The sequence below is a fragment of the Siniperca chuatsi genome, linkage group LG7, assembly GCF_020085105.1.
Source record: "Siniperca chuatsi isolate FFG_IHB_CAS linkage group LG7, ASM2008510v1, whole genome shotgun sequence".
Taxonomy (NCBI): Eukaryota; Metazoa; Chordata; class Actinopteri; order Centrarchiformes; family Sinipercidae; genus Siniperca; species Siniperca chuatsi.
Genome location: NC_058048.1, coordinates 16,796,104 through 16,821,615, shown reverse-complemented (window position 1 = coordinate 16,821,615; position 25,512 = coordinate 16,796,104). Strand labels below are relative to the sequence as shown.

General features: G+C 40.1%; 2 protein-coding genes and 1 long non-coding RNA gene across 7 annotated transcripts in view; 1 reads left to right on the top strand and 2 right to left on the bottom strand.

Annotated features, from left to right (window-relative positions):
* Positions 1-1,774, bottom strand: part of mcamb (melanoma cell adhesion molecule b) — a 39,614-nt gene extending 37,840 nt beyond the window's left edge. Inside the window, exon 1 of one of the 5 annotated variants that reach the window (XM_044203342.1) lies at positions 1,483-1,774. In XM_044203342.1, coding sequence (XP_044059277.1) covers positions 1,483-1,546 — 64 coding nt within the window. In that variant the 5' untranslated portion in view covers positions 1,547-1,774. The remainder of the gene's footprint in view (positions 1-1,482) is intronic. The other 4 variants (XM_044203343.1, XM_044203340.1, XM_044203338.1 and 1 more) reach the window with 4 other exon arrangements.
* Positions 1,775-8,295: 6,521 nt separating this feature from the next.
* On the bottom strand, positions 8,296-14,700 carry LOC122879345. Its single transcript, XR_006378682.1, has 3 exons — positions 13,211-14,700; positions 11,863-12,064; positions 8,296-10,560 (listed from the first exon to the last, which is right to left on the bottom strand). It is a non-coding gene; the product is annotated as an uncharacterized LOC122879345 (long non-coding RNA).
* A 446-nt stretch (positions 14,701-15,146) lies between these two features.
* Positions 15,147-19,058, top strand: rnf26 (ring finger protein 26). Its single transcript, XM_044203022.1, has one exon. The coding sequence runs from the start codon at positions 15,661-15,663 to the stop codon at positions 17,008-17,010; it is 1,350 nt and encodes a 449-aa protein (XP_044058957.1). The 5' UTR covers positions 15,147-15,660; the 3' UTR covers positions 17,011-19,058.
* Positions 19,059-25,512: the final 6,454 nt, after the last annotated feature.

Sequence of the window (25,512 nt, the reverse complement as noted above, 5' to 3'; positions counted from 1 at the left end):
GGACTTGATAAGATCAGAGAGAGATTGAAGAGATCACGGACAATGGTCAGGCTGAACTTAAACATGAATTCAGCACAATACAGGGAAGAGGAGGGAAAGGTTCATGTGGTCTAGGGTCGGGGGGAGGAAAGCACTCACTGACCTGTTTTGTTTAAAGAAGCAAGTAAAGGCACACCAACATAAAATAAGAAGTCCTTGAAAATGACGCGGTAATGTGGAAAGCTCCGGTAGCGTGCCCTTCTCATCCACATAGAAATCTACACTCACATGCTCTCTTCTAAAAATAAACATTCATCTGCACCTCGCTGGGCATCTCACCAGTTGCCATCCAACTTGTTTTATTATAGTCTCACACAGTTGATTTAAAGAAGTAGTCTGATTAACAATGAACAAGATGATATACTGCACAGGTGAACATTTTTTCTTTCCTTTGGCTTCAGACAGAAACGCCACGCCAAAAAAAAAAAAAAAAAAAAAAAAATCACACTGTAAACCTGTGCAGTGAGAGCTGCCTATATCTCACTGTGGGAATTTGTTTGACTGTGTGTTTCTGTGTGTGATAGGAACATAATTGAGCTATTCACCAAACAAACAAACAGCTGACAGAAAGGAGACGGAGAGCTCCCCGACTACAACCGGACCTCTATGGATGTCAGAGGCTAAAAATACATGAAGCAAACTTTTCAAACTATAACTAACTTCATATACCATGGAAGTGAGCAAAGTATGATATCTCATTATGGTCATTTCAATTAGATTTTTTTTACAGTGCAAAAGGTGTCCAACAATCCTGACATGTTTATTCACAACATGTACAACAAAGCAGCAATCTGTTTGCCACAAGTCTTTCAGTCTTTTATTGAGAGTTTACATTCCTCCATTTTCATGCATCACACAACCTGCAAACAACACATCCACTGTGCAAAGGAAATGCATTCAAATTAAGAAAGAAGGGGGGGAAATGGCCCGTCCACTTCAAAACTACCTGAATATTGAATGGTATATAATACATTTTCAGTTAGTGTTGCTAAGCCACAGCCTTCAGGTTGAGGTGTGCTGCTTTCCTCACTAATATTTCTAGGTTTACAAAATCTGTGAGGACTTGACAAAATAATGTTAGCACATACAGCCAGGTTACAGCAACATAGGGCTGCAGTGACTGGATGGTTTACCACCCTGAGGGCGTAGATTTTTACTGAAAAGTAAAGTAGGCAAGAGAGGATTGTGCAGTATCACATCTCGGGAGCTGCTTCTAGGACAGGGCGGTATGAGCAATCTGCAAGGAGGTAAAGTTTCTCTGCAGGCAACAGTTGACCTGGGACCTCTTTAGTTCCCAAAAGTCTCTTGAATGGTTCTTGTAGTTGCCCCTCATACATGATGTATCCTGACACAGAAATAGTTTGAAACTCCTTTATCCCACCAACAACAGTTCACACCCTCGTGTTGCATGGATCGATTATCAAATGGTTCTCGGGAACTCACCTCCCCAGGTGTGAAAGAGGACCAGAAGTCCGACGAGCAGAGAAGCAGCGTCCCGTGCAGCCATGGTTGTTGGGCGGTAGTGTAGCTGTCCGTGCTGGGGTGTGTGTGGAGGCAGTCTGACAGGGACCGGTCCTCCTGGAAAACTGTATGAGAGAGGAGCGGCGGGGCAGCGCGGGGAGGCAGATGATGCAGGAGGGGCAGAGACGAGAGCTCCTGCGCTGTAAAAAATGTCCGTCTGTGCGATTCATTCAGGCGCACAGTTCATCTGAAATGCGTCATATTTTCTCGACACATTATTTTCTTTAAACAACTAGGTCTCAGCTCTTGTATGGCTTATTTATTTAGATGAATAGACTAACAGCAGTTTAGAGCCCGAGCTCAAATGGATTATTGAGGTGGATGCTTTTTGCAGTGTGCAAAAAAAGGAGGAACTTGAGTGAGAGCAGCAGGAGGGCGGAGGTCTGGTGCGAAATTACAGTGAAGTTATAATTTACAGCTTTCCAAGACTCTAACATGATACATTTCCCCATCAAGAGTACTATTACTGATGTTTTCTCAGTAGGAAAACATGACTGGGCTTAAGTGAAGAGTGGGCGTTAATGTGGTTTGAAAAGGTGTGGCCCCTCTTTTGCATACCTGGACTCATTTCGCATTCAGGAGTTGTGGTAGGCCTATGTATCAGCTGTGTTTATGTGTGTGTGTGTGTGTGTGTGTGTGTGTGTATGTGCTTGTGACCTCTGTGTAATGATTTAATGATGATATCAGGACTGTTGTTTGCAGTTGTGTGGACCAAACTTCCACCTGCTCCATGGTGAACTGATGCAGCTGCAGAGCATTAACCTCCAACTCATCACCAGTCACAAAGGTGAAACACCAACACTCTCTACAAACTGCTTTGAATGTTTACTGTGTGGTTGGGGCCAATCGACACAAAATTTCCCAGAGTATATATTTAAGAATATATGCGTGCAATGCTGCTATTAGTCAAGTAAAGTCAAGTCAATTTATTTATAAAGCACATTTAAAAACAACAAACGTTGACCAAAGTGCTTTACAGATAGATTAGATTATTCGATTGACGATTACAATCAAACAAAAACACAGAAATGATCAAGTATAAACACAGACATAAAATAAAAACACAGTCATACATATTAGTTCCATCCACAAACATATTCTGATAGTTTTCATGTACGTATTGCATGCATCTGCAGTAAATACAGATTTGGAGTTTTATGCAGTAGCATGTCAAGATACAGTACTTCCATTAGTTGTTTTTGTCCTTTTTTGTTTTGAAGGTCTTCAAAACAATCTCAATCAGCTTCTTGCTGTGAACGATGGGGTCCTATATTTTCGTGCACCAGTCAGGGTTTAGCTAAGTTTAAATCAAAATGCGATGGGTTGTTTTTTTAGTTGTTTTGAGTTTTTAGTAGATAATATCTTAGTATGTTTTTTGTTTTGTTTTTTTTAGCTTTGATCATTTATTTAATCATGAATATGTAATGTTATAGAGGAATACTTGATAATTGAAACAAAGTTTTCAGGGATTTTAATTCAATTTAAGAAGAACATTATTTATTTAGGACTATTTAGCTGAATTTTGTCCTCCACGACAAACTGTTACAAAGACAATCTTTATCTACACCCAGCCACTCATAAAAACTATGACTCCCTCTCTGTGCTAGATGCCAAACTTAATATGGACATAATAAGGGAGTCGAATTAGACTGACTCCCTAACATACCATGTAAAAACATGGTGCCTGCCAGAGGACATCATACCATTTACATGATGCTGACCTCCTGCACTTTGGTTGCAGGATTCCAGTCTCTGATAGGTAAAGCAGTTTAACTGTATACATGGTTTTGACTGTCAGGGTTCGGATAACTGCAGCGCTTGCCAAAGTGTAAGAAAGCACCCACGTATTACTGGGATGTGCGCAATGAAAACAAATTCTCAGAGTACCAGAGAGCTGCAGGAAAATGATAAAATACTGTGCTGTTGGCACTCTGGTCAGATACCAGGCCGTTGTGGCTTGCTTGATCCAAGTGAACATAATTTAAATATTTAGTTTACCCAGACTGGAGAATAGCACAGTACATAAACACAGGAGCTTTAGCCTCTCAGTAAATAAATTAGAGTACATTTTTAATGGGTAAAACTCTCATGGATGTACATGTAGACATATACATCTGTGATAAGCTAAATTTGTACAATAATATGGGCTCTAATGATGATGAATATTATCTGAATAGTTTATGTAAATTTAAGTTGATTTAACAGTTTTACAAGGTAAAATCAGCTTTGATAATATAATATATTTTAAAATCATTGGGCTGTACCAAAACATGGACACAAACAGAACTAGAGACTATTTAAAACAGACACAAAAACTAAAGACATTGCAAAAAAAAGTGTCCTTGGAGGTCATCTGACCGACAGCCGCAATGGCCACGGAAAACTAGAGCTCCTCACAAACCTCCGGATTTCACTGCAGAATCAGATTTAAACCGCTGAGTCGTTTGAATTACTACTTCAGTAATCCAGTAGGATGTCTGAAGGTACAAGGAAACAAATATTGTCATCTACACTATCGGGGAAGAAACAGAAACCAGCTAACATGTTGGCTAACGCTTGCACAGAACTCAACATGGAGGACGTCATCACTCAAGTGTTAGAGAAACAACAAAATGTGCTTGAATCTGTTGTTCACAATGCGGTGAAGGGAGCGCTGTCTGAAATCAATAACTCACTGCAACATATTCGGGCAGAACTTGAGACACAGGGTACTACTGTACGTGAACTGGTGCAATAGATGGATAAAACACAGGGAGACACTCGGGAGATGAAAGAGTCAGTCATTGCCTGTATCTTGTGACCGCCAAAACACAAGATGGCCGAACTGGAAGACAGATCATGGCGTAATAATATATGTATCATCGGACTAGCAGAGGGCCGCTAGAAGAACGACCCAGTCGGCTTTCTGCAGAAAAACCTGGCAGAGTGGATTCCCTCCCTGAACAGCAACCCTGTCATCAAAATAGACAGAGCTCACATGCCTTTGCCTTTGATCACCTGAAGATCATGGTCCAGATCTTCAGGTGTTTGGGGTACCAAGACCGCACACTATATCCCAAACTTTCTCATTTACCCTGCCACCCTAAAAGTAAACCACAAAGAGAATACTCTTACCTTCACCACAGCCAAGGACGCAGAAGAATTCTGTCATGAGCTGGGCGACGCAAACGACAAGACCTCCAGACGAAAACACGACACCTCACAACCGGACCCAGAACCGGAGTCGGAGTCAGAGCCGCTGTGCGCAGTAGTGCCTGTCATGGGCTCCTTCTTGTTCTGACAGCTGAGCAAGTTTCAGTCTGTCACTGTAACTATTTCACTCACTTGCTAGATCAACGGAATTTCAACTTCGAAGACACTTTCACATGTAGGCTGGGGGATCTAACCGTCAATCTTCTGATTAGTGGACGACCCGCTCTACCTTTAAGCTACAGCCGCCCCAGATAATAATCGAATAACGATTGTCTTTCTACCAATAGTTCCTACATGAAACTGCTCACAACAATTCTGTGGATTATCATGAGTAACCGGGTCATGATTTCTGAAATTACTGTTTTCAAATGTTTTTCTTTCTTTTTTTTTGGCGCTTTGAGCACCACAAGCTGAGTGCCACATAGTCCCATTATATTAAAAAAATGCAGACATCTCTACGGCCGATATTTCCAAAACTCGTCAACTCACACCAAAACAATCTATAGTAGATGGATAAACAGTACTACAGGTAAGAGGAACAATATGTATCTTTGATTTTGGGGTGAACTGTCCCTTTAACCCTGGTGTTTGGCACAGCCACGATTGCCTGATCAGAAGAAGACTAATGTGTGTTACAAACAATACAACACTTCCCCAAACTTTGCACAGACAGGGATAAAACCTCAAACTGTCTGTGCAGTTATAGCAATCGTTTAATCTTGGTATTATTTGATCCCATGTGAGCTATCACAGCCTGTGCAGTTGGAAACAGATCAAAGAATGGTGGGACGTGTCGTGTACACCGATCTCGGTAACCTTCGCTGCTGGAAAATACTGCGTTGTCTGCCATCTGTGCCTGCCAAGTGAGTGCAGGTCAGAGCCAGATAGGAAGGAGCAGGCAATGATACCAAACTCCCTCCTGCGAAAGAGTCCACAGTGGAGACAAGGTCTGCTTCTGACAGCAGTGCACAAACAGCTGGACAGTGAAAGTCCTCAGAGGAGCAAGTTGTGGTTGGGTTTGTTTTAGCCTTTTCCAAATTATTGTGGTTTTTATATGCATGGAAAAGAGGAAGTGGGGACACTGGCCAGCACAGAATGGCTAATCTGTGCTTTTCTTTAATTTTCGTTGGAACAGGACATTTGGTCAAGGTTATTATCAAAAATATTAGATTTAGGTTTTCTCAGCCATTTCACTGCTCTATCTCAAGCAGTGTTTTTTAGATATGTTTTTATTTGTTTTCATTTGGTGGCAACCAAATAAAGAGGCCATGAGAGAATTTCAGGAGATTTTTTTCTGTGTACTCCTCTGCCAAACTTTTGCATAGTGAATGTGAAAGCTCTCTGTGTGAGGTATAAGTCTGGGGTGTGTCAGGCAAGATTTTAGTCAAGGCAATAGAAAACACACTGATGGCCCCTTTCTAAAATAACTAAGCCGGACTGTCAAGCTTGAGATTTCTCAACATGTTGAAATGGTGTGCATGGGGCTTTATGAGAGTGATACTCTGTAATTAAAGAATTTGGAGTGTGGTGTTGTTCATTCATTCTTAGCAAAAGTCTAAGAAATTGATTAAACTGTGTGTTTATTTGCTATAACATAAGCTACAAATGTTAGCATGTAGTAAGTAGTAACGCTAACGCATTGTTATTTCCAAGGCTAAGGAGTACATCATTAGCTAATGTTACATTATTTTGTGTGGTTACAGGCGCGTCTTGAGTGTAGCCCTTAATATAATTTTAAATGTAAGCCTATGTGAAGCCTGACCAAAAACGTAAGTTAATGTGTGTGAATGTGTGATAGTCTTCTTAAAATAATAGCCTGTCACAATAAATGCAGGTCTCTAAACTAACTCTGTGTTGGGGGGGTCTGATGGTCTGCGCTGAGTGGCTCAAATTACAGCGGGAAGAGTAGAGGAGAAATGGATTTTTCCAAAAGAGACGGAAGGTTAAGAAGTTAGCCTATTATGTAATAACTTTTCCATAATGGTTGAATTTGCCTGTAAGTACATTTTCTCATCATCATAATTGTAGGTGCCTTGTTAAGCTAGTAGGCCATACTCATCTGATCCCACACTCATCCTTTAGCTCCTTTATAAAAAATGGTTTCCTAATTATTTTCCAAACCTCACGTTGCATAACATAACATTGTGTTACGGTGTGCCTCCAAAACAATAATGGAGAGGTGAACAGTGCAGGCACTACACTACATGAACTGTATCTTAAAATTGTGTGTGTGTGTGTGTGTGTGTGTGTGTGTGAAGGATCCCCCCCTACCCCCTTACAGAGGTCCAGCCTAAGACTCCAATGTCCTCATATCCTATAAACGCCCCTGGTTACAGGTTGTACAACAACCACTGTGTGGTATTCCCCCACTGCCTGAGAGCTGATCCTGGATGTGACTATATCAGAGTTTAAAGGTAACATTAGCGGCTCTGTCCTCTTTATTTGGTTTGGGGAAGTTTACACTCCAGCAACCCCAGCCAAACTCTCATTACCCGACATAGCACTACGTTTTGCATTCGTTTGTCCTCATCCACAAAGTCTTCTCTCTTGAAAAAGTGAAAATACAAATAATAAAGCATAAATCTAACTTCTGTTGCTTGTCCAAGTATGTTTTTCTATAGTTGGCTGAGCATCTAAACAGGGTTTATGTTGAAATAAAAATAACAGTCCGATTGTACATTTTCCTTATCACACTGCATTATAATACAAGGGCTGTATACCCTCAAGAACAATGCTGTTTGTTTTCATGTCCACTTCATGGATCATGCTGAGGATGCTGACTTTTTGCCTGGGACGTGCAGCTTTAGCCTTAGTCTTAAGGCACTATATCATGTATGTAGCCATCAAGTGCATATTTATCCTTTTGCAGGATTCTCGTTTTAAAACTAGTGAGCCGGAGACAGGATTTTCAACCAACTCAGGAATTTAGCGTTAATTAGCTAGCTACAACTGATGAAATATGCCAGTTGTCATTTCAGCCAACAAAACCTCTGTGTGAAATGAGAGACCCATTGTTTAAAACATTAAGAAGAATTTCAAGTGATAAATCTGCAACCGTTATTGTAAACTGCATGTGTGCCGTGCAAGAACAGAAAGTTTGACAGACGTTGCAACAGTAACTAAGGAGGGAGGGGCTTAACAAACAGTCAGCTGTTTTCCTGCTGACACAGATTTGTCAGTCCATTAGCTGTAAATAAAATTTGCAAAAAACATCTAGACGCCAAGTGATTCTTTTACCTTTTTTTACCACTAGAGTGTTGCCTTTTTTCCTGAATGTGTTTTGGGGAAAACAAACACATCACAAAATTAAACAAGTTCAAGACAGTTTTTCTTCTCAGTTTCTCGTGATCAAGACGTAATTGTTTTGTGAATTCAGCATTAAAGGAATAGTTTGATATTTTGGGAAATATGCTTATTCTGTTCAAAGGTAACACGTTTTATCTAATTTGTTTACATTTACAAAACCCAAAGTGTATGGATTTTGTTATCTTTGACCACAGCCAGGCTAGTTGTTTCCCCCTGTTTCCAGTCTTTATGCTCAGCTAAGCTAACCGGTTGCTGGTGGTAGCTTTGTATTTACCGAACAGACATGAGAGTGGTATCCATCTTCTCATTTAATTCTGCAAGAAAGCAAATAAGCGTATTTCCGAAAATGTAAACCTATTCCTTTAATGCCCGACTGTTTTCTTATAATGGTAAAAAAAATCTAAACATTAGAAATAATTACACTCATGGTCTTTATTTTTTGGGGGTCTGCTGTTAAAACAGAAAGGCAGAAAGAAAGTGTATCTGCTTTTACGGGTGCTTTCAGTCGAAACATCCTGTCGTGTTGTCCAGATATCACTGGTGTGCTGCTTTTCTTTCCATCCTAAAGCTATCAGAGGGGATCTGTTGGTGGTGATACGAGCTCTGTTGCTCTGTTTTGATGGAAGTATGAGACTAATAGTGACAACACAGCCTAACATCTCTCTCCCCCTGCTGATGTAGTGTTAATTGGGTCTTGTGTTGTAGGAAAATCAACCCAACATCCTCTCTGGATTTCTGTATCGCTGCCACAGAGGTAACAATTCCAATTGTTTGACCCCTCACAATGTGCTTTACACACGAGAAGTTTCATGTTGTTCAATGAAGTAAAATATGCATTATGAAGTTTCTATCTGGATTACAGTATGTATAAAAAAACCAACAACCATGTAACATACAGAAAACAACAGAGAGGCCAGTCAATGCATTCTGGATTTCATGCTTTTTGAAAGAGATTGTATATTAATGTAAATAAAGCTGTAAACCACTGTGTTGATGTTTTCATTTCCTTTGGGGTGAAGCACAGTCCTTATGGTTTGGAGTAATAGCAGACAACTACATTGTTCAGCCATTCAAGGTCAGTAAATTATGACCAAATCTTCGAGGCTGCCATGTGACTTGGGCATGGTACAAGGTGTATGGGTCTATAATTTAACATAAAATTGGGGAAAGAGCCCTCTTAAAATTGCTTGTGGACAAATTGCAAGAATGTCCTCTTTTCACCCTTTATTTAATATGATACATCCTGCACAGGGCGTATGGGAATATCAGGGGGCAATCATTTTGGGAATGAGACTGAAAAAAGAAAACAGAAGCAGGAAAAGCACCATCCCCTCCCCCACAGAGTTCCCAGGGACTACAAAACCCTGCAACATGTTATAAGAGTGTGTTTCACAATGTTTCACAACCTGCTGACAGGGGGAAACCTCCAGCTATCAACCACACAACAAACCCAATTAATCCCTAATAAAATCTCTAACCTGTTTTTCTCATAATCATCAAATTAGATTAGCAGTTGCTACATACTGGGTAACTTATAAACAAGTATTTCCTTTATCTGTACTGGGAGTATTCACACTTGATTTTACCCCTCTCATACTTGTCCGTTCAGTATGAAGCTACAGCCTTAGCTGGTAAGCTTAGCTTAGCATAAAGACTGGAAACAGGTAGCCTGGCTCTGTCCAAAGGTAACAAAATCCACCTAGCTCACTAATTAACACATTATATATTTTCATCTAATCTGTACAAAAACAGAAGTGTAAAAACAACAAATTGCTGTTTTATGGGTTTGTTCTTGGCCGGCAGTGACTTCCTGCGCTGTGTCTGAAATCACTCCCTTGTTCATTCACTAATCCCTATATGTAGTTTACCCTATAGTGAGCAGGTAGAGATTCTGGACACATAAACCAGCATCATCACCCTGTCAGTGATGACAGATGTAGTTTTGTGCGACTGCATATTTTACATCTATAAAATGTGACAAATTGCATTGTGGGACACTAATGTATACTGACGGCAGTTTTAGAGGTGATAGAAGGTGGATTTATTTTACCTTTAGACAGGCTAGCTTTTTCCCTCTGCTCACAGTCTTTATGCTAAGCTAAGCTAACTGGCTGTTGGCTGTGGCTCTATACTTATCCGGCAGACAAGAGAATGGTATTCATCTTCTCATCTAGCTCTCGGCAAGAAAGTAAAGAAGCATATTTCCCAAAATGTCAAACCATTTCTTTAAATAAAATTTGCAGTTGCAGACAAACTGTGTAATTCACAAACAAGTATTTAAATTTAAGTATAAGCCCCTGGCCCATCAAATAATCACCTTTATCTCACACTTGATTTTACCCTTGAACTTGGCTCCTTTAAGATTTCCACTTCTGATGTACTGACTAGAGTGTCCTGACCATGCACCCCTGTGTGTGCCATTCCTTTGTGACTGATGATTACACACAACTTCTGTTTGTCTCACCAGGGCTCACAGTGCTGTGCTCATGGGCTAAGGAAAGCCTAAAGGAAGGAAAGAGAGGAAGATAAGTAATTCTTTCCGAGCCACTGAGGCCAGACCCGAGAGCAAGTTGTTTTGGGGGGTAGTCTGCATGAGAGACAGCTATTGTCCGAGTTGCTCCAGAGGATGGGGGGCTTTTGAGCATGCACTGGTATGGTGAGGGGGCTCGGGGGAGGAGTGGGAGAGAAATTTGAATTTCTGCTAAACCACGTCACAACAACAGGGATTGTGACAAAGAGACACTTTGATAACTACATGGGCCAAGAATTGAACATCGCTTCTCCATGGTGATTATATGTAATAGGGGCATTAATCATAATAAATTCACCCACTGACATGTTTCTTCAGTGTCTCAGCCTAGGAAAATTTTGTTATTAAGAAGAAGAGAAAAGGAAGATGAATACAAAAGGTTAATGACTTCAGTTTAGTAATGCAACTTGTTATCTCTGCCTGGGGGCAATTATAAAAGGAAAATGAGGATTAGAGAGCCACTTACACTGCAAAAAATCCCCATCTTATAGTCTTACAGTAATTTCTGTCTAAAGTTTAGTTCTAAAAATCTTATTTTCTTTAAACAAGTGAAAGTACAGGGAGATAATTTCAACCTCTTTCTAATAGAAGAATAAGGCAGATCACTGCATTACAATCAAGAAAAATTAAACTTCATTTTGAGGGGAAAAAAACTTGCAAAAAGAGTTAGTAGTTTTAAGAAAAAGAGACTTTTAGGACACAAATTAGTTGATCGAAAGTAGATTTTTGTAGTCTAGCGTTCATTCTTTAAATAAAGCCTGTGTAAATCTCTTTGATAAATACTATTTTGCTTTGTGAAACTGTTTTAGACTGTTGTTTGGAAGAAAACAAGAAATTTGAAACTGGCAGATTTATAGAAGTAAACTTGCTTCAAGAATTTTCTTTTATTGACAAGGAAAATAATCGTTGCTGCACATCTGAAATCTTTATAAAGTTTGTGTTTTTTTTGATTTAACTAAGTTCGCAATTTTGCACATTACTGTTAGCTTTGGTAATTGAAAAAGAAATCCTTATTTATGAATTAACAAAGGATCTCACTGAGTAGAATAGTGAGTCATGAAGCAGGACGCCGCTACTACCGCCTGCAAACTCATGAACATCCTACAGATGCACAGACAAGGTCCTGAGAAGACAACTCAAAGAGCAGGAATGTCACACTGAGGGACCTCCACAGTCTTAGTCATCCCATTCACATCTCATTGAGTCACATCAATAAAATCTTCACTCTGTCTTTATCTGCAATGACTCTTTTATCCCACTCATCATTTCCCCACCTTTTTTTCTCAGTTTTCTTTCACTCCCTCTCTCGCCCGTGTGTAGTCGCTGAGTGTGTAGTGGAGGCAGCGGGCTTGAGACGGAGGAATGCCGGGTCCTGCTCTGGGTCTCGACCACTCTGCACTCCAGTGATTTCTACTGTTTGGAGTTTGTGTTTTCCCAGAGAAGCTTCTGTTCTGCTGTCTACCCCCTGTCCTCTTTCTAAAACACATACAAACACACACAGACATATTCTGAATGTAAATGTATGTGAGTCCAGTGTACTGGCTGGCAGCCAAAGTCATCACTGAATCAGAGCATCTGAACTCTAAATCCCAAAATAAACCCCAAAATCTGGGAACACAACCCGACAACTTAAAGACGGCCACGATGACAGATTTTCAAGATTGTGGGGAAACTAAAGACAGGTTAGGTTAGGTCACTATAGACAGCTGACAAACTATCTTGTAGTATGTTTAAAGGAATCGTTACGGGACATATGCTTACTGTACTGTATATATGAAGCTACAGCTGGCAGCCAGTTGACTTCAACATTTCTTTTAACCTATTTGGAGAATATGACAACTTTGATTACAATGTTATTGACTTTGAATCTTGCTAGCGTAATGTTAGCTTTCTGACTCAGAGCTGAGCCAAAGGGTTCTATGAGCTGAGCAGACTAGAAATTTCTCCCATTGCCAATCTTAGGTTTGTCCTATTTACTAGAGTAGTGAACAATGTTTCCATTGCGTAAGAACTATGGGATGGTTATGAATTGTTCCAGATATTAGTCAAACCCTCAGGTGTTACCAGGGAAACTGAGTTATGGCTTGTGAAAAACTTTAGATTTTGATTGCAAAACACATGAAAATCTAAATTGATGATCTTAATTTATTTTTTTACTTGGCAAGTGACCATGGTATAAGCAGGATTATGCCCTTCGAGGTGTCCGTAATCAGGAATTAATGGACTCCACGGAATCAACCGCCCCGACGCACTCCTCCCAGTCATCCATTAATTCCTGATAATGGACACCTCATCGAGCATTATCCCTTACATATCTCATTTGTTTATTCTGTACAAAAACCAAAGTGTTTTTACAGGGGGTTATGTGTCGAATTATTTCTTGGCTGGGACCAGTAACTCCGTAGTCTCCACTGGTTACATGCATGCAGAATATCAGAGCTCTGGTCTGGAGATAGGGTTTTGTTTCTTTTTAAGACTTCATAGTCAACATTTAACTCTACATTAGAGATAATCCGCTAAATTAATTTAAGCTCCCCACAGGGCTGACACAGAGCAGTAAAGAGATGTTCTTGTGGTGTGGAAGAGCAGACAAAGAGGTGGAAGAATGGGTCAGATGCTTACGTTTCTTTAAAGGGTGGAAATGACCCAGCAGGTGAGAACCCCAATTGCTGCAAATGAGTCATCCGTAGGCCCTCGGCTCCTTGCAGGAAGCACGTCACAGGGTTGGTTTGTCCTGCTTCATTCTGTGCAAGCTTCTCTTGTTTCCCATGTTGGTGCCCCTGTATGATTTTTTTCCCTGCCCTTTAGTTTTGAGATTGTTTGCTTATTTTAACTAAACAGCTCTGAAGAGGCAGCCTCCGGGTCTGAGTTTAAGATGGATTACAGGGCTTGTCATCATTGACAAATGGCCGAAAGCAATCTTTGTCTCAGCTGAAATGGGGCTCTCAGGTTCCTGGGTTGGGTACTTCTGCTGACTGTTGAGTGGATGTGAAGCAAACAACATCAAGACTGCTGATAAATCTGGGAGCTGCACACTTTGAGGCAGCCATGGCTGTTGTGTACCAGCAAAAAGTTAAAAGGAAACTGTTATGTTGGTCCTACTAAATAGCCTCCATCATTTTGAGAGAGGCCACATTCATAAAAATGGATGTGAATTAATTTGGATACCTCAGAGCTGATTTCTATAAAGTCATATACAGAAACTAAATTAGACACTTAAGTGTGTAGTAACGACACAGAGAAAGGCTGCAGGAGGTTCTGGATAAAAGCAAACATTCTCTATCCTCTTGTCATTTAGAGAGGAAAGATTCGGTTGACCAGAAAACAAACAAAGGAAGCTGACCAGAGGGAAGGTTAGCTACCATAAAAGGAGCAGGTCTAGAAGCTCTCTGCCAGAGACAAAGTAATGCACAAGAACTTTTATAGCTTCTTGCACTGCTCCTACATATCCCTGTTGTATCACTAAATGCTTGAACAAATGATGTTTGTCAAGTGTCCAAAGGTTTGGAACAGGATTTCCCATGATCGTATCAGGCAGAGTTTCCCTTTGCAAGAAAAAAAAAAAAGGATAAGAGAGGATGAGGCACAAGATAAGGAAGGAAATTCTACACATATTGTTCAGGATTGCAAAGCTGTTGTGTTTCATTGTCACTAAAGTGGCTGAGGTAATGGGAGAGTATGGCTCAACAAACGAGATCGTGTTAATGTAAATGGGATGAGTTCAGGAAATTGGAAAACCCTGGTGATGAAAATTGACTGAAACCTTTTTTATTTCTCTCTCACACACACCCAAACACACACGCAGAATTTCTACGAACAAAGAAAAGTTTTCCTTATTTTATAATCAATTCTACTTGAGACCCAAAAACAAACAAAACAGAGAAAAAAGAATTAGCTCATTGAAATGAAATGAACATAACTAAACTGATCGCAGGAGTAAGAGAGTTCAGCCCATTTCATGATCATTGCAACCTTTTTCCCCTCAACTTTATTCAGAAAAATAACAACAACAGAGGCCAAAGTCAGAGTCAGAGGCCAGTGTCTTAAAACATATACAACATATGCACATTTCAATTGTTTTAACATCTCACTTGTTGACCCAAAGAGGAGATTGTGTCATTGTGTACTGTCTGATTTCATTAATGAGTAATATTAATAAAAATAAGGATTTTATATTAGATGTATATTGTTTATATGTATATTAGATTAGTGGATATGGTATTTTGCCAATAAAAGTATTAAAATAATACATACATTTCTGCTTATTTTTCATCAAAATTATATAAACCAAAAAGCCGATTTTGCTAAACACATCTTTAAACTAGGCTATGTTAACAGTTTTTAATCTCGTATATATGTGCATGTCATTTCAATGTCTGCACTTTATAAATTACTGTAAATGTTATATTGTATATTTAATTTATATTATAGTATCTTTATATTTATTTATATTATATTTTATATGTATAGAATTGTATTCTATATTCATTTTATATTTGATAAAACTTTATGATTTATTAACGGCCCTGTGATGTTGCGCAAACTCACCGGAAATAAGTGGAGAGGTCAGCTGACACGACCAAAACAAATATGGCAGCCACAGGAAGGATGGTAAACATATCGAAGCTTTGTGTGTGTTTTTGTTTGTCTCTCTTGATTTCGCCTGCCGGTTTTACAGATCACATATTTTTTAAAGTGGCCGATTAACTAATCAAATGTGTCTGGACCATGAACGGAGAGCCAAAACGAAACACGGAAAATAAACGGAAGTGCCTGCCTCTCGTTTGAACCTAAACATCCGCCTGTGTAACGCGTGTGTTTACTATGTTAGCTCGTCGTTTGAGCCGAACAAATATGAGGAAAACATGAAAAGTAATTTGATGGCCCTTTTGACGGGACGAGGAATGGTGTACTGTTTCGCGTGACATAAAGGACAAGCTAACGGTCTGAACAAGATGTAGCTAACGTCTGAATATCTCACCAGGAGCCAAATAAACGAGACATGGACTTTGCCGTTGGGACAACCTGAGAGCACCGAGAGGTAAACATCGATAAGTTAAAGATACATTACCATGGGTTTGGTGAACTTTGTAATCTCCACTGTGGGAAAATGCCTGGACGCCGTCTGCCTACTGCTGGACCTGAATTTTCTCATCGTCCACAGCGTGGTGCGGGCTATCCTGGCGGTTATCACCTTAATAACCAGCCTGCCCGCCCTCTTCCTCAACTCAATGGTGGAGTTGGGAAACTTAATGGTGTGTTGCTTGATGTCCATGGCAGAGGCGACGTCAGACGTAGCCCACGGTACTGTCTCCATGCTGGGGAGCTTGGTGCTGGCTCTGGAGGGGCTTCTGGAGAGCCTGAAGATGGTGGGTTACCTGTCCATGCACGTTCTACTTCGTGGGAAGGAGCACCTGTACAGAGGTCTGCTGTCGGTGCTGGAGGGCTGTGGCATCGCTGTCAGCCTGGTGGTCTATTTCACCAACACAGTGGTCAATTTTGCACTCATTGCCACCCAGAACATTTACTTGACGGCAGTCAGTGTGTGGCAGACGGTCTCCAGCCCGCTGCAGAAGGTGCTGGAGCTCACGCTGACCTCCTTCACCTTTCTGTACAGCAGCCTGGTTGGGACTTCGACTTTCCTGTGGTCGCCCTGTAAACTTGTGTTGGACTTTCTGGTCTCGCTGGTTCATATGTTTATCAGCATCTTCATATTGAATATCTATGGCCTCCTGCTCACTGTCACTATTGCTCTAACTACCACGGCCTACCTGAACCCAGGGCTGACCCGACAGGCTGCTGTGCAAGTTGTGGATTACATGAACTCTTTTGCTGCCCTGCGCAGATTTCATCTGGCTATCCACCGCCTTGCTTCAGCCTTGCGGAGTGCCCCAGATTTTGTGCATGGCGCCATGCAGCGCCTGTCAAGGATACGCCATCACCTCTACCTGCTAGAGAGAAGAGTTTGGCAGCAGCTGTCTCAACTCAGCAGCGAGCTAGGTCTGGCTCTGAGGACACAGCTCCACAGGGACACCAACAACAGAGTACATGGCGATGGTGACCCCAGAGAGGAGAGGCGGGACCCACCAGATGGAAGAGCAGGAGATGGAGCCCACCAGGAGATGCTGGATTTAGTTTTCCCATCATCAAGCACAGACAGACCACTAAAGAAGCAGTCGACTTCAGGCAAAGACAGTGAACCTCTGCCTGCGGAGAGTCTTCTGACTCTGCTGAAGGAGCACGAGGACAGGAAGAAGTGTGTGATCTGTCAGGACTGTACCAAGACGGTGGTGCTGCTGCCATGCAGGCACCTCTGCTTGTGTAGAGACTGTACGAACATCCTGTTGAGGCAGCCCATCTACCAGCAGAACTGCCCGCTCTGTCGGCACATGATCCTGAACACTATGGACGTGTATGTATGAGGGACCAGCGGAAGTGGATCTGTGGGTGTCTGACCACATGGAACAGCCTGTCAGTATCCATACTTTAAGTTGTACCACCACTGAAATGATGTTGTAAGACATATGTTGTTACAGGATAAGTCTGGTAATGTTCTACATTTTTCTTGCTGTCAAAAAATCCCATAACAACGCCGTAGTCCATCTCTTAATACTTTCCTGCTTCGCTATCCTAACGGTTGCTCCAAGCCTATTAATTTCCACTGAAGTTATAAATCTTTAAAAACGTCTCACAAATATGTAGTTTTATTTTCTTTTTTAAGAAACAACTGGGCTCTGTAGTTTTTTAACAAATGTTACTCAAACAGCAAACATCTCAAACAGGTGTAAATGGGCTTTGACTACACAAACAATACTTGTCTTGTACTTGGTTTTGTATTTATTGGGATTTATTGCCAATAAAAAATAGAGAATATTACCAGACTTATCTTTATAAAATTTGGTTGCAGATCTGTGCACCTTTTGAAAACTGAAAACAAATACTAAAACATGTGCTGTGTCCCAATTCCATACTACATACTAACCGTATACAGTATGAACTATATACTAATCTTTATAATATACTGTTTTTGCAGTTAGTATACAAGAAACTGAACTGTTTCACCGCCATCCACAATTTGTATTTTTTTTCCCCCCAGCTATGACCAGCTCCTCCATGTCCTTTGTGCATTGCATTGTGGGAGATAGTATCCATCAACAGTACAGTACACTCAAACATCAGGGCGTTTTTTGTATGCACACGGACTGTTGAGTATCCTTTATTTTGTCGCTTTTCCAGTGTGAACACACAACACACTCGAATCCTGCACAGAATAATTCTGTAGTATGGATTTGGGACACAGCTACAGTCTCTGTTTTGATGTTTAAATATTCCAGTATTGCCACGTTGAGTCTCAGGTCTCGTAGCCATGGTAACCCATCAGTGCCCTCCCTGATGCTGAAATGTTTACCACCGCTCATGTCTTAAAATGTTGTGCTTTCAGTGGGCCAAGCTGTGACGAAATAAAACCGACACTGTGCTTTACTGCACGAGTAAACAAATGATTCCACACATGCTGTATGTACGAGTGCTGTGTGTTGTTCTAAGCAACACCACGAGCTTTTGTTCTGTTGGAAAAGCTTTTACCATTTACATATACTTGTGTAAATGATGACCACTTCTCACGGAGCCGTGTAAAGAGTAAAACAGGTTTTCTTTATTTAAGGAAAGTCATTTATAATTTTTCCAGTCAGGCCTGATAAAATATAGCTTTATTCCATTTATTTGTTCTATTGATAGGGCTTTTTCCAGTCTTCCATCACAGCCATGTTACAGTCACCACCAACGCATAATCCATAAAAGGTTTTCCCTTTCCCTGTCATTGTAATAAAACATAGATTTCTGTTGTATAAAAGGACCATAAACTAATAAGGCGTTACAATTTAATTTTGCCTCTGTTTCTCATTTGTTGCTGTCGAAGCTGAAGTGTTGATATTGATCGGTGTTTAAAGTTTACAGGGCATTATTGTGACACCACTTAATGGATTGTTATTGATGCTGGTGGTGTGGAGTCAGTGCTTTCATATGCCCTCATTTTGAAAAGTTTTTTTTTTTCCTCAAAGTAATTTGTATAATTTGAAGAAATTTGATTTCTGCATTGTTTGTGACTGAAGCTATGTAATACCTAATTACTGACATTATGATGTTCCCTACTACATTACACAGATGTCATTAATGAAAGTGGTCTGAATGTTTTTGATAAGGTTGTAAATGGTTTCTGGAGACGAGACTGTAGTCATTATAGACTACACCTCTAAGGTTTTCCTAAAACGCCAATGGCATTCCTAACTGAAGACTGCAGTGGACTGAAAACAGCTCACATGACCATTATCTGTTGCTACCTGCAGTTTGTATGACACAGTGTGGGACAATGTGATTTGAAGACATGAATGTAACTTGTGTTTTTTAAAATGCTATGGTTGCCACATAACTGGCAAGTCTTCTGTTCATAATAAAAAAACAATCAATGAAACTGTCTCTTGTGATCTTCATCATCAGTAAAACACATAATCCTTGTAAATGTTGTCACAGTCGGACAAACACAGGAGAGACATGGGTTTATCAGATACTAAAGTAAATTTGTTAGGGCTGCAACTAACAATTAAACTACAGATAATGTTCTTAAATAATCATTTAGTCTACAGAATGTCAGCAAATAGCAAAAAATGGCCAAAAAGTTCCAAGATACCAAAATGATGTCTTAAAATGTCTTGTTTTGTCCTACCAACAGTTCATAATCCAAAGATATTCCGCGTACTATCATAGAAGAGTAAGAAATCAAGAAAACGTTTACATTTGAGAAGCTGGAACCACCTTACAAAATTCCTTTAACGATTCATTGATTATTAAAGTAGTTGCTGATTAATTTTCTGTCGATCAATTAATAGAATAATTGTTTCAACTGTAAAATGTATTTACAGTAAAGTGGTAGAAAATATTACAAACAAATAGGTGGGTAAAATCTGTAGTATCACTCGTGAAGGGCAGTGATTTAAATTAACAGGTACTAGAGCTCATCTGACGGGGCTGCTGGGATACATCAGACAAAAAAGGTTGGGAACCATTGGTGTAGAGAGTGGATGAGTGACAGGGTGCTGCAAGATAAACAACAGAAAGCCCTTTATGCATGGGCCACATCAGGCCCGGGTGTGTCCCATGCGGCTGATTGTGCTGCCTTCAGGTGCAGCCCAGGAAAAAAACAGAGCAGTAAGCAGAGAAGGCCGTCACAAAAGCCTTTTTTGACATGGCGCAGTTGGAAAATCACAGGTGTGAATAATGAAATTAATGACGGCTGAATTCCATTTAGCTGCTTCAGTTTCATGGTCTTGGTATTGTGCATGCTGGCTCACCGTCACGGCTCACTGGGACACTTGAACAGAACAGAGCCATCGTTAATGTAATTAGTAACACCTCTGCTTTTCCTACTAAGTCAAAATGTCTGCTGTGAAGTCATCACATTTCCATCTTACATTCCTACCAACATAGTTGGTAGAAAACTCACATATTTTAAGCTTGGCCTGTGTATCATTTACCATATTTGGTTTTAATGATTTCACCATCTTTTCATTACGTCCACACAGTCTGCAGGATGTCCCGGGGCTTTCATATGTAGAGAGTGAATACAGTAGGAAGTATTTCCACGGGGGCTGGGGACACACGAGATTACAAATTCCTTTTCACTTGACGACTCTATATCTGAAACCAGAGATAATGCAACAGTCCAGATATAGTTCAACTTTCATGTCTTGCATCTGTGAAGAGAGTGAAGGGAGTGTTTGGGGGCTGCAGAAGGGTTGCCAGATTTGAGTAGTGGGCCCCTAATGGTCTCATGGGACCACTTCCACCACCATATAACAATTCACCAGAGCCTTGTGGTTTACAGCTTCATTCTCGTTCCCAATGTCCTCTCTAAAAATATCCCTAGCTCCATACCAGAGATCTGCTGAGATAAAAGAATGCACTCAGTGACATTAATCCACAATATATTGTAATTTTAGTGTATTTTTTGCAGTGATAGTGAGATCTGAAAGGATAGAAACCACAAATTCTTATCATCTTTATAAATGAGAGGTGTGTGCTGGTTTCTCCTGGATGACCACGAGCTTAAACACTCTGTTATCAGAAAACAAATCCAAATCCTTTGTTTTTTGTCTCCTAAGCCGCGAGCCCAGCCTCAGCAGTGTTTATGTGTTAGTTGTAAATGAGGATGGTGCTAACAGAGGAAAGGAAGTTTAATGTCAGGGGACGAGCAGGGAGAAGTAAACCAAGGAGAGCTTTATACTCCAGGGATTCGACCTCTTCCTTTTGACCCCCGACGGTCCTAGCCGGGAGTTGTGTGGGAAAATGTCAGACTCTAGTGCACTCTTCCCCGCCTCATTCAGGCTCTATTTTTTCTGTTTATGATCACTGTCTCCGTCTCTTACTCTGACTCTTTATTTCTCCATCATCTCTACACTGAGTGCTTTAATCTTGGTGTCTTAATGAGTGGGAAAACCTCTTCAAAACCCAGAAAGGTTCAAGCCACCATAACAGTAAGCATCTGCCCGGCTAAAATGTCAAAGATGGTGAATTTATAGCAGCTACAAACAGTGCTGATCTGGAGTCGACCCTGACCTCTGACCTCCCTATGGGGGCTCATGGACAATAAGAGAATTTCCCTGCATAGATGAGCTATAGAGTAATGTATCTATTTCTGATATTGGCCAGCCTGACATGACATGCTATAGCACTCCGTCATGATGCAAACACAAACACAGTTCGAAACAGACCAAACTTTCATAGAAGATAAAATCTGGACTTTTACAAAAGGTAAGATAAGACAAAAGAAAGAGAAAACAGTGTTGTTGAATTGAAATGGTAAACAACAGTTTGACAGTAATGTGAAGAGATAAAGAAGAGACGGGCAGCTCATTAGCCCTGGCATCCACCCAACCCTGACTTATCTGTAATTAAGAGGTTTGTTGTAATTAATCCAGATAATCCTGATTGCCTTGAATAAATGCAGCGAGTGATGTATGGGCCACACAGAGATCAAAGCTGGTGACTCCTGAAGTAGGAAGCTGGATGATAGCCATCAGGTCAGAGGGCTCATTGTAGGAGCCCCCCCGCCGTGGTACTTGAACTTTCACCTTTGAACTGAAACTGTGCCACTACATAAAAAGATGCATGACCAGGGCTGAAAGAGTACTTAAAAACTACTCAAATAGACGTACTGTTACTCGTTTAAATACAGTGCCTATAAAAAATATTCAGCCCCTTGTAAGTTTTCATGTTTTATGGTTTTATAAAATTGAATCAAAGGGTATTTAATTAGGCTTTTTTGACACTGATCAACAACAAAAAAGACCCTTTAATGTCAAAGGACAATCACACATCTAAATCATCACTGGTGCAGCCAGTTGGTTTTAGAAGTCACATAATTAGTTTTAATGGAGATCACCTGTTTCTAGTCAAGGGAGTTGTCAAGGGAGTTGATTACAGTATAAATACACCTGTATTTGGAACTTTTGGTGAGTTGGTATTGTGGCATAACCTACAGCTTGAAATTAATACTTTTTATGGACACTTTTTCACACAAGCAGAATGAAAAGAAAACATAGCTCTTTTGATAGCTGGTTCAAGTAAGAGTTTGCTTAGGTGCAGTACAAAAGGCCAATGTAGCATTTTTACCATCACGATTTCAAGAAGAGAACACCCTGAATATCGGATTCAATAAAACTCTCCAAGGACTGAACTGTGTTTTCTTTTTAGACATATTCTGCGATTACCTTACAAGGAAAACTAGGTTTAAAGTAAACTTCAGTGGGATTTTTTTTGTGATTGTGCCATAACAGCATAACTCAAAAATCAATTTTAAATACAATGCCTGATCTTAAATCCTGGTCTTAAAATAACATACAAAAGCCCTCAATCTTAGTAGAGCTCACTCGTGAGTATGTACTTTTTTACTCTTAAGTACATCCTTAGGAATGTGGACAGCTAGACTATGAGAAGACCCATAAAGGGACAAATTAATGAGAGTATATTTAAGTTTAAACGCACATAAAATAGTCCTCAACAAGTAATGCAGAGTCATAGTCGTAGTTGTTATCAGTTGAGAATAAAACTGTCCCTCACACCTCAGTGGCTATATCAAGTTATTCATATGACATGCTGAACTGCAGACAGTTTAAAACTCCATTTAGTATTCACAGATTTTCAAAGTGTCTTAATGTTGCACCAGCTTTCATACATTTATAATGAACAGAGAAGAGCACAGGGTGGATCAGTGAGGTCTACTTATTGATCTGTCAACTGTATGTCTGAAGTGCTTCACAAATGTGGTACTATTACATGAAAATAATCACTCTGGTTTAGCATTTACTGTTTTTAAAATACAGAGAATTTTGTCCACATAAGTGCCAATATATTGACAGTTAATAATCTCTTAAGAAATTACCGAATGTCTTTGTCTAGCTTGTAAATTGTAAATTCTGTTAAGGGAAGAATATGATCAATAAATATTGGAGTCCCTTTGTGACATAAGTAGTAGCGACTGGAACAGATGTTGAACTAATAAAATCATAATGTACTATTCATGCCTGCAGAGCCACTGTTGCACACATCATAAAGGCACCTCATAACTCTGATGTTGATACAGCTGGTTGAAATGATCAGTCCTGCTCAGATAATCTGAAGTGGTGATACTCGACACTCTCCTCTGCAGATGTTCCCTGCAGACAGTGTTTTAGCTGCTGAACAGTGGTACAACACTGCCCCCTCCTGGACAAAGTAGTGCCTCCAGCTATTATGAACCATGTTTAATGAAGCCAAATCACTGAGAATAGTTGGTAACAGCATATTTCCTCTAGATTCCAGCTGCTCCCTATCTTTATCAGGTATATTTTTGGCTTTTTCTTCAGATCATATGTTTGTTTTAGCAGATTCAGAATTCAGTTAACACCTACACACATCTTAATTTTAATATGGGTATTTTGACGACCTTATGTGGGTTTTGATTGGTGATTCTGTTATTTGTTTTAGATTAAATGTCTTTTAAATTTGTTTCTAAACTAATTTAAAATATAGTCCTGGGATTTAATATTTCTCCACAAGAATTCCAGTTCGACATTTTGGGAAATTGTCCGCTTTCTTGCCGTGAGTTAGAAGAGAAGATCCAAACCACTTTAATGCTTGTCCCTGAAATGTGAAATACAAAGGTGCCACTAGCATCCGGTTAGCTTAGCTTAGCACAAACACTGGAAACAGGGGGAAGCAGCTAGCCTGGCTATGCCTACTAGCACCTCTAAAGCTCACTAATTAACACGTTATATCTCGCTTGTTTGATCCATATAAAAACTTAAGTGTAAAAGACAAATTTGTGGGGGTGCTGGACATGGTGGGAACTTCCTTAATTAATAATAAAAAAAGAAAAAAAAGATTTACAGACATTTTTGGTGGTTAGCCAACATCTGACAGTGGTGTGGTACTGGGGGAATTTTGAGCTCAGTATTTTCTAAAATCCTCGCTATGGCCATGCCTTCTATACAGTGTATGTACACACTTTTGTCTCATTATCTTAACTACACTGTATCTGCATCAACGCTTTAATCCAGACGTCAAACTCTTGCCCTCCTTCTCCCACACAGACACCCGTCCTCCAATGAGAGCTCTGTATTTCAGGGTGAGGTCACTGTCTGCTTGGCCATCAGTTAGGGAACGATTTACAGGCCGTGAACTAATGGAAATAACTTATTGATGCCAGGGGAGGATTGATTAACTCCCTGCTTCTCTCATTCTACCCTAAAGGGAAAAGTTATGAGGATATATTTAAAGCTTAATTATGTGTAGGAGTCTTAGGGAGCGAAGGGAAAATAACATTTCCTCATGTCTGAGTTAGTGTATTTGACAGGCGCAGAGGGCCTGTCTTGGATTCTGGTCTTGTCAGTGTTTACCCTCCTAAATAAACAATCCTGCCTTAAGAAAAACGTCGAGACAATGACTCAGCTCAGTCAACTGGGAAAATAATACATGTTCTTATTGTTTTAAATGATCATCAGTGACGGTAAGAAGGAGATGACTTGCATCAACCAGCTCACAGTGTTGAAATAGAGCTGGAGAGTCTGTCAAGGTACTTTTGGTGAAATCATTAGGCAGAGGTAAACAGACTAAATCCAGTGGAAAATGAATATTTTCCAGCCTTTTTCATTGTGGTATTTACTTTGGTAGTGCTTTGCTTTTGGTAATGAAAACCAGAGAGTTGGGTGTCGAATTTTATTGATAAAAGTGCCACGTGAAAGTTGATTAATCAGGCAGTGGTGGAAAATAACTAAGTACATTTACTCAAATACTGTACTTTTTAGGTACTTGTACTTTACTCGAGTATTTCCATTTTATGCTACTTTATTCTTCTACTCCACTACATTTCAGAGGGAAATACTGCAGTTTTACTACACTACATTTATTTAACAGTTATAGCTACTAGTAACTTTTCAGATTAAGATTTCATATTTAAACATATGATAAACGTATGAAATATGATGCACTGTTAACGATTAAACCAGTGGTTCCCAAACCTTTTGGCCTGTGACCCCTCACAAAAGAGCAGTGTCTAGTTGCCGCCCCTTTGTCATGTTTCAGATGTCTACGAGTTGTTAGCAGCTGCAACAGAGAGTGATTTCCCCTCTAAACTTCTCAGATGGTTTCCTTTAAATAACAATTTTAAGCTCAATGAGGTAAAATTATCATAAAAAAGGGAAGAAAAATAGAGAAAAGTGAAAAGTTTCTCCTTTCCTGTCCCATCGATCATCTCACGACCCCTCCGATTTATCTAGTGACACTTTGGAGGAGGAGACCACTAGGGTGGGAACCACTGGACTAAAATACTGTATATAAAGTAGTCAAAACTAGCTCCACCTTGAGCAACTACAACAGTAAAATGCCACATA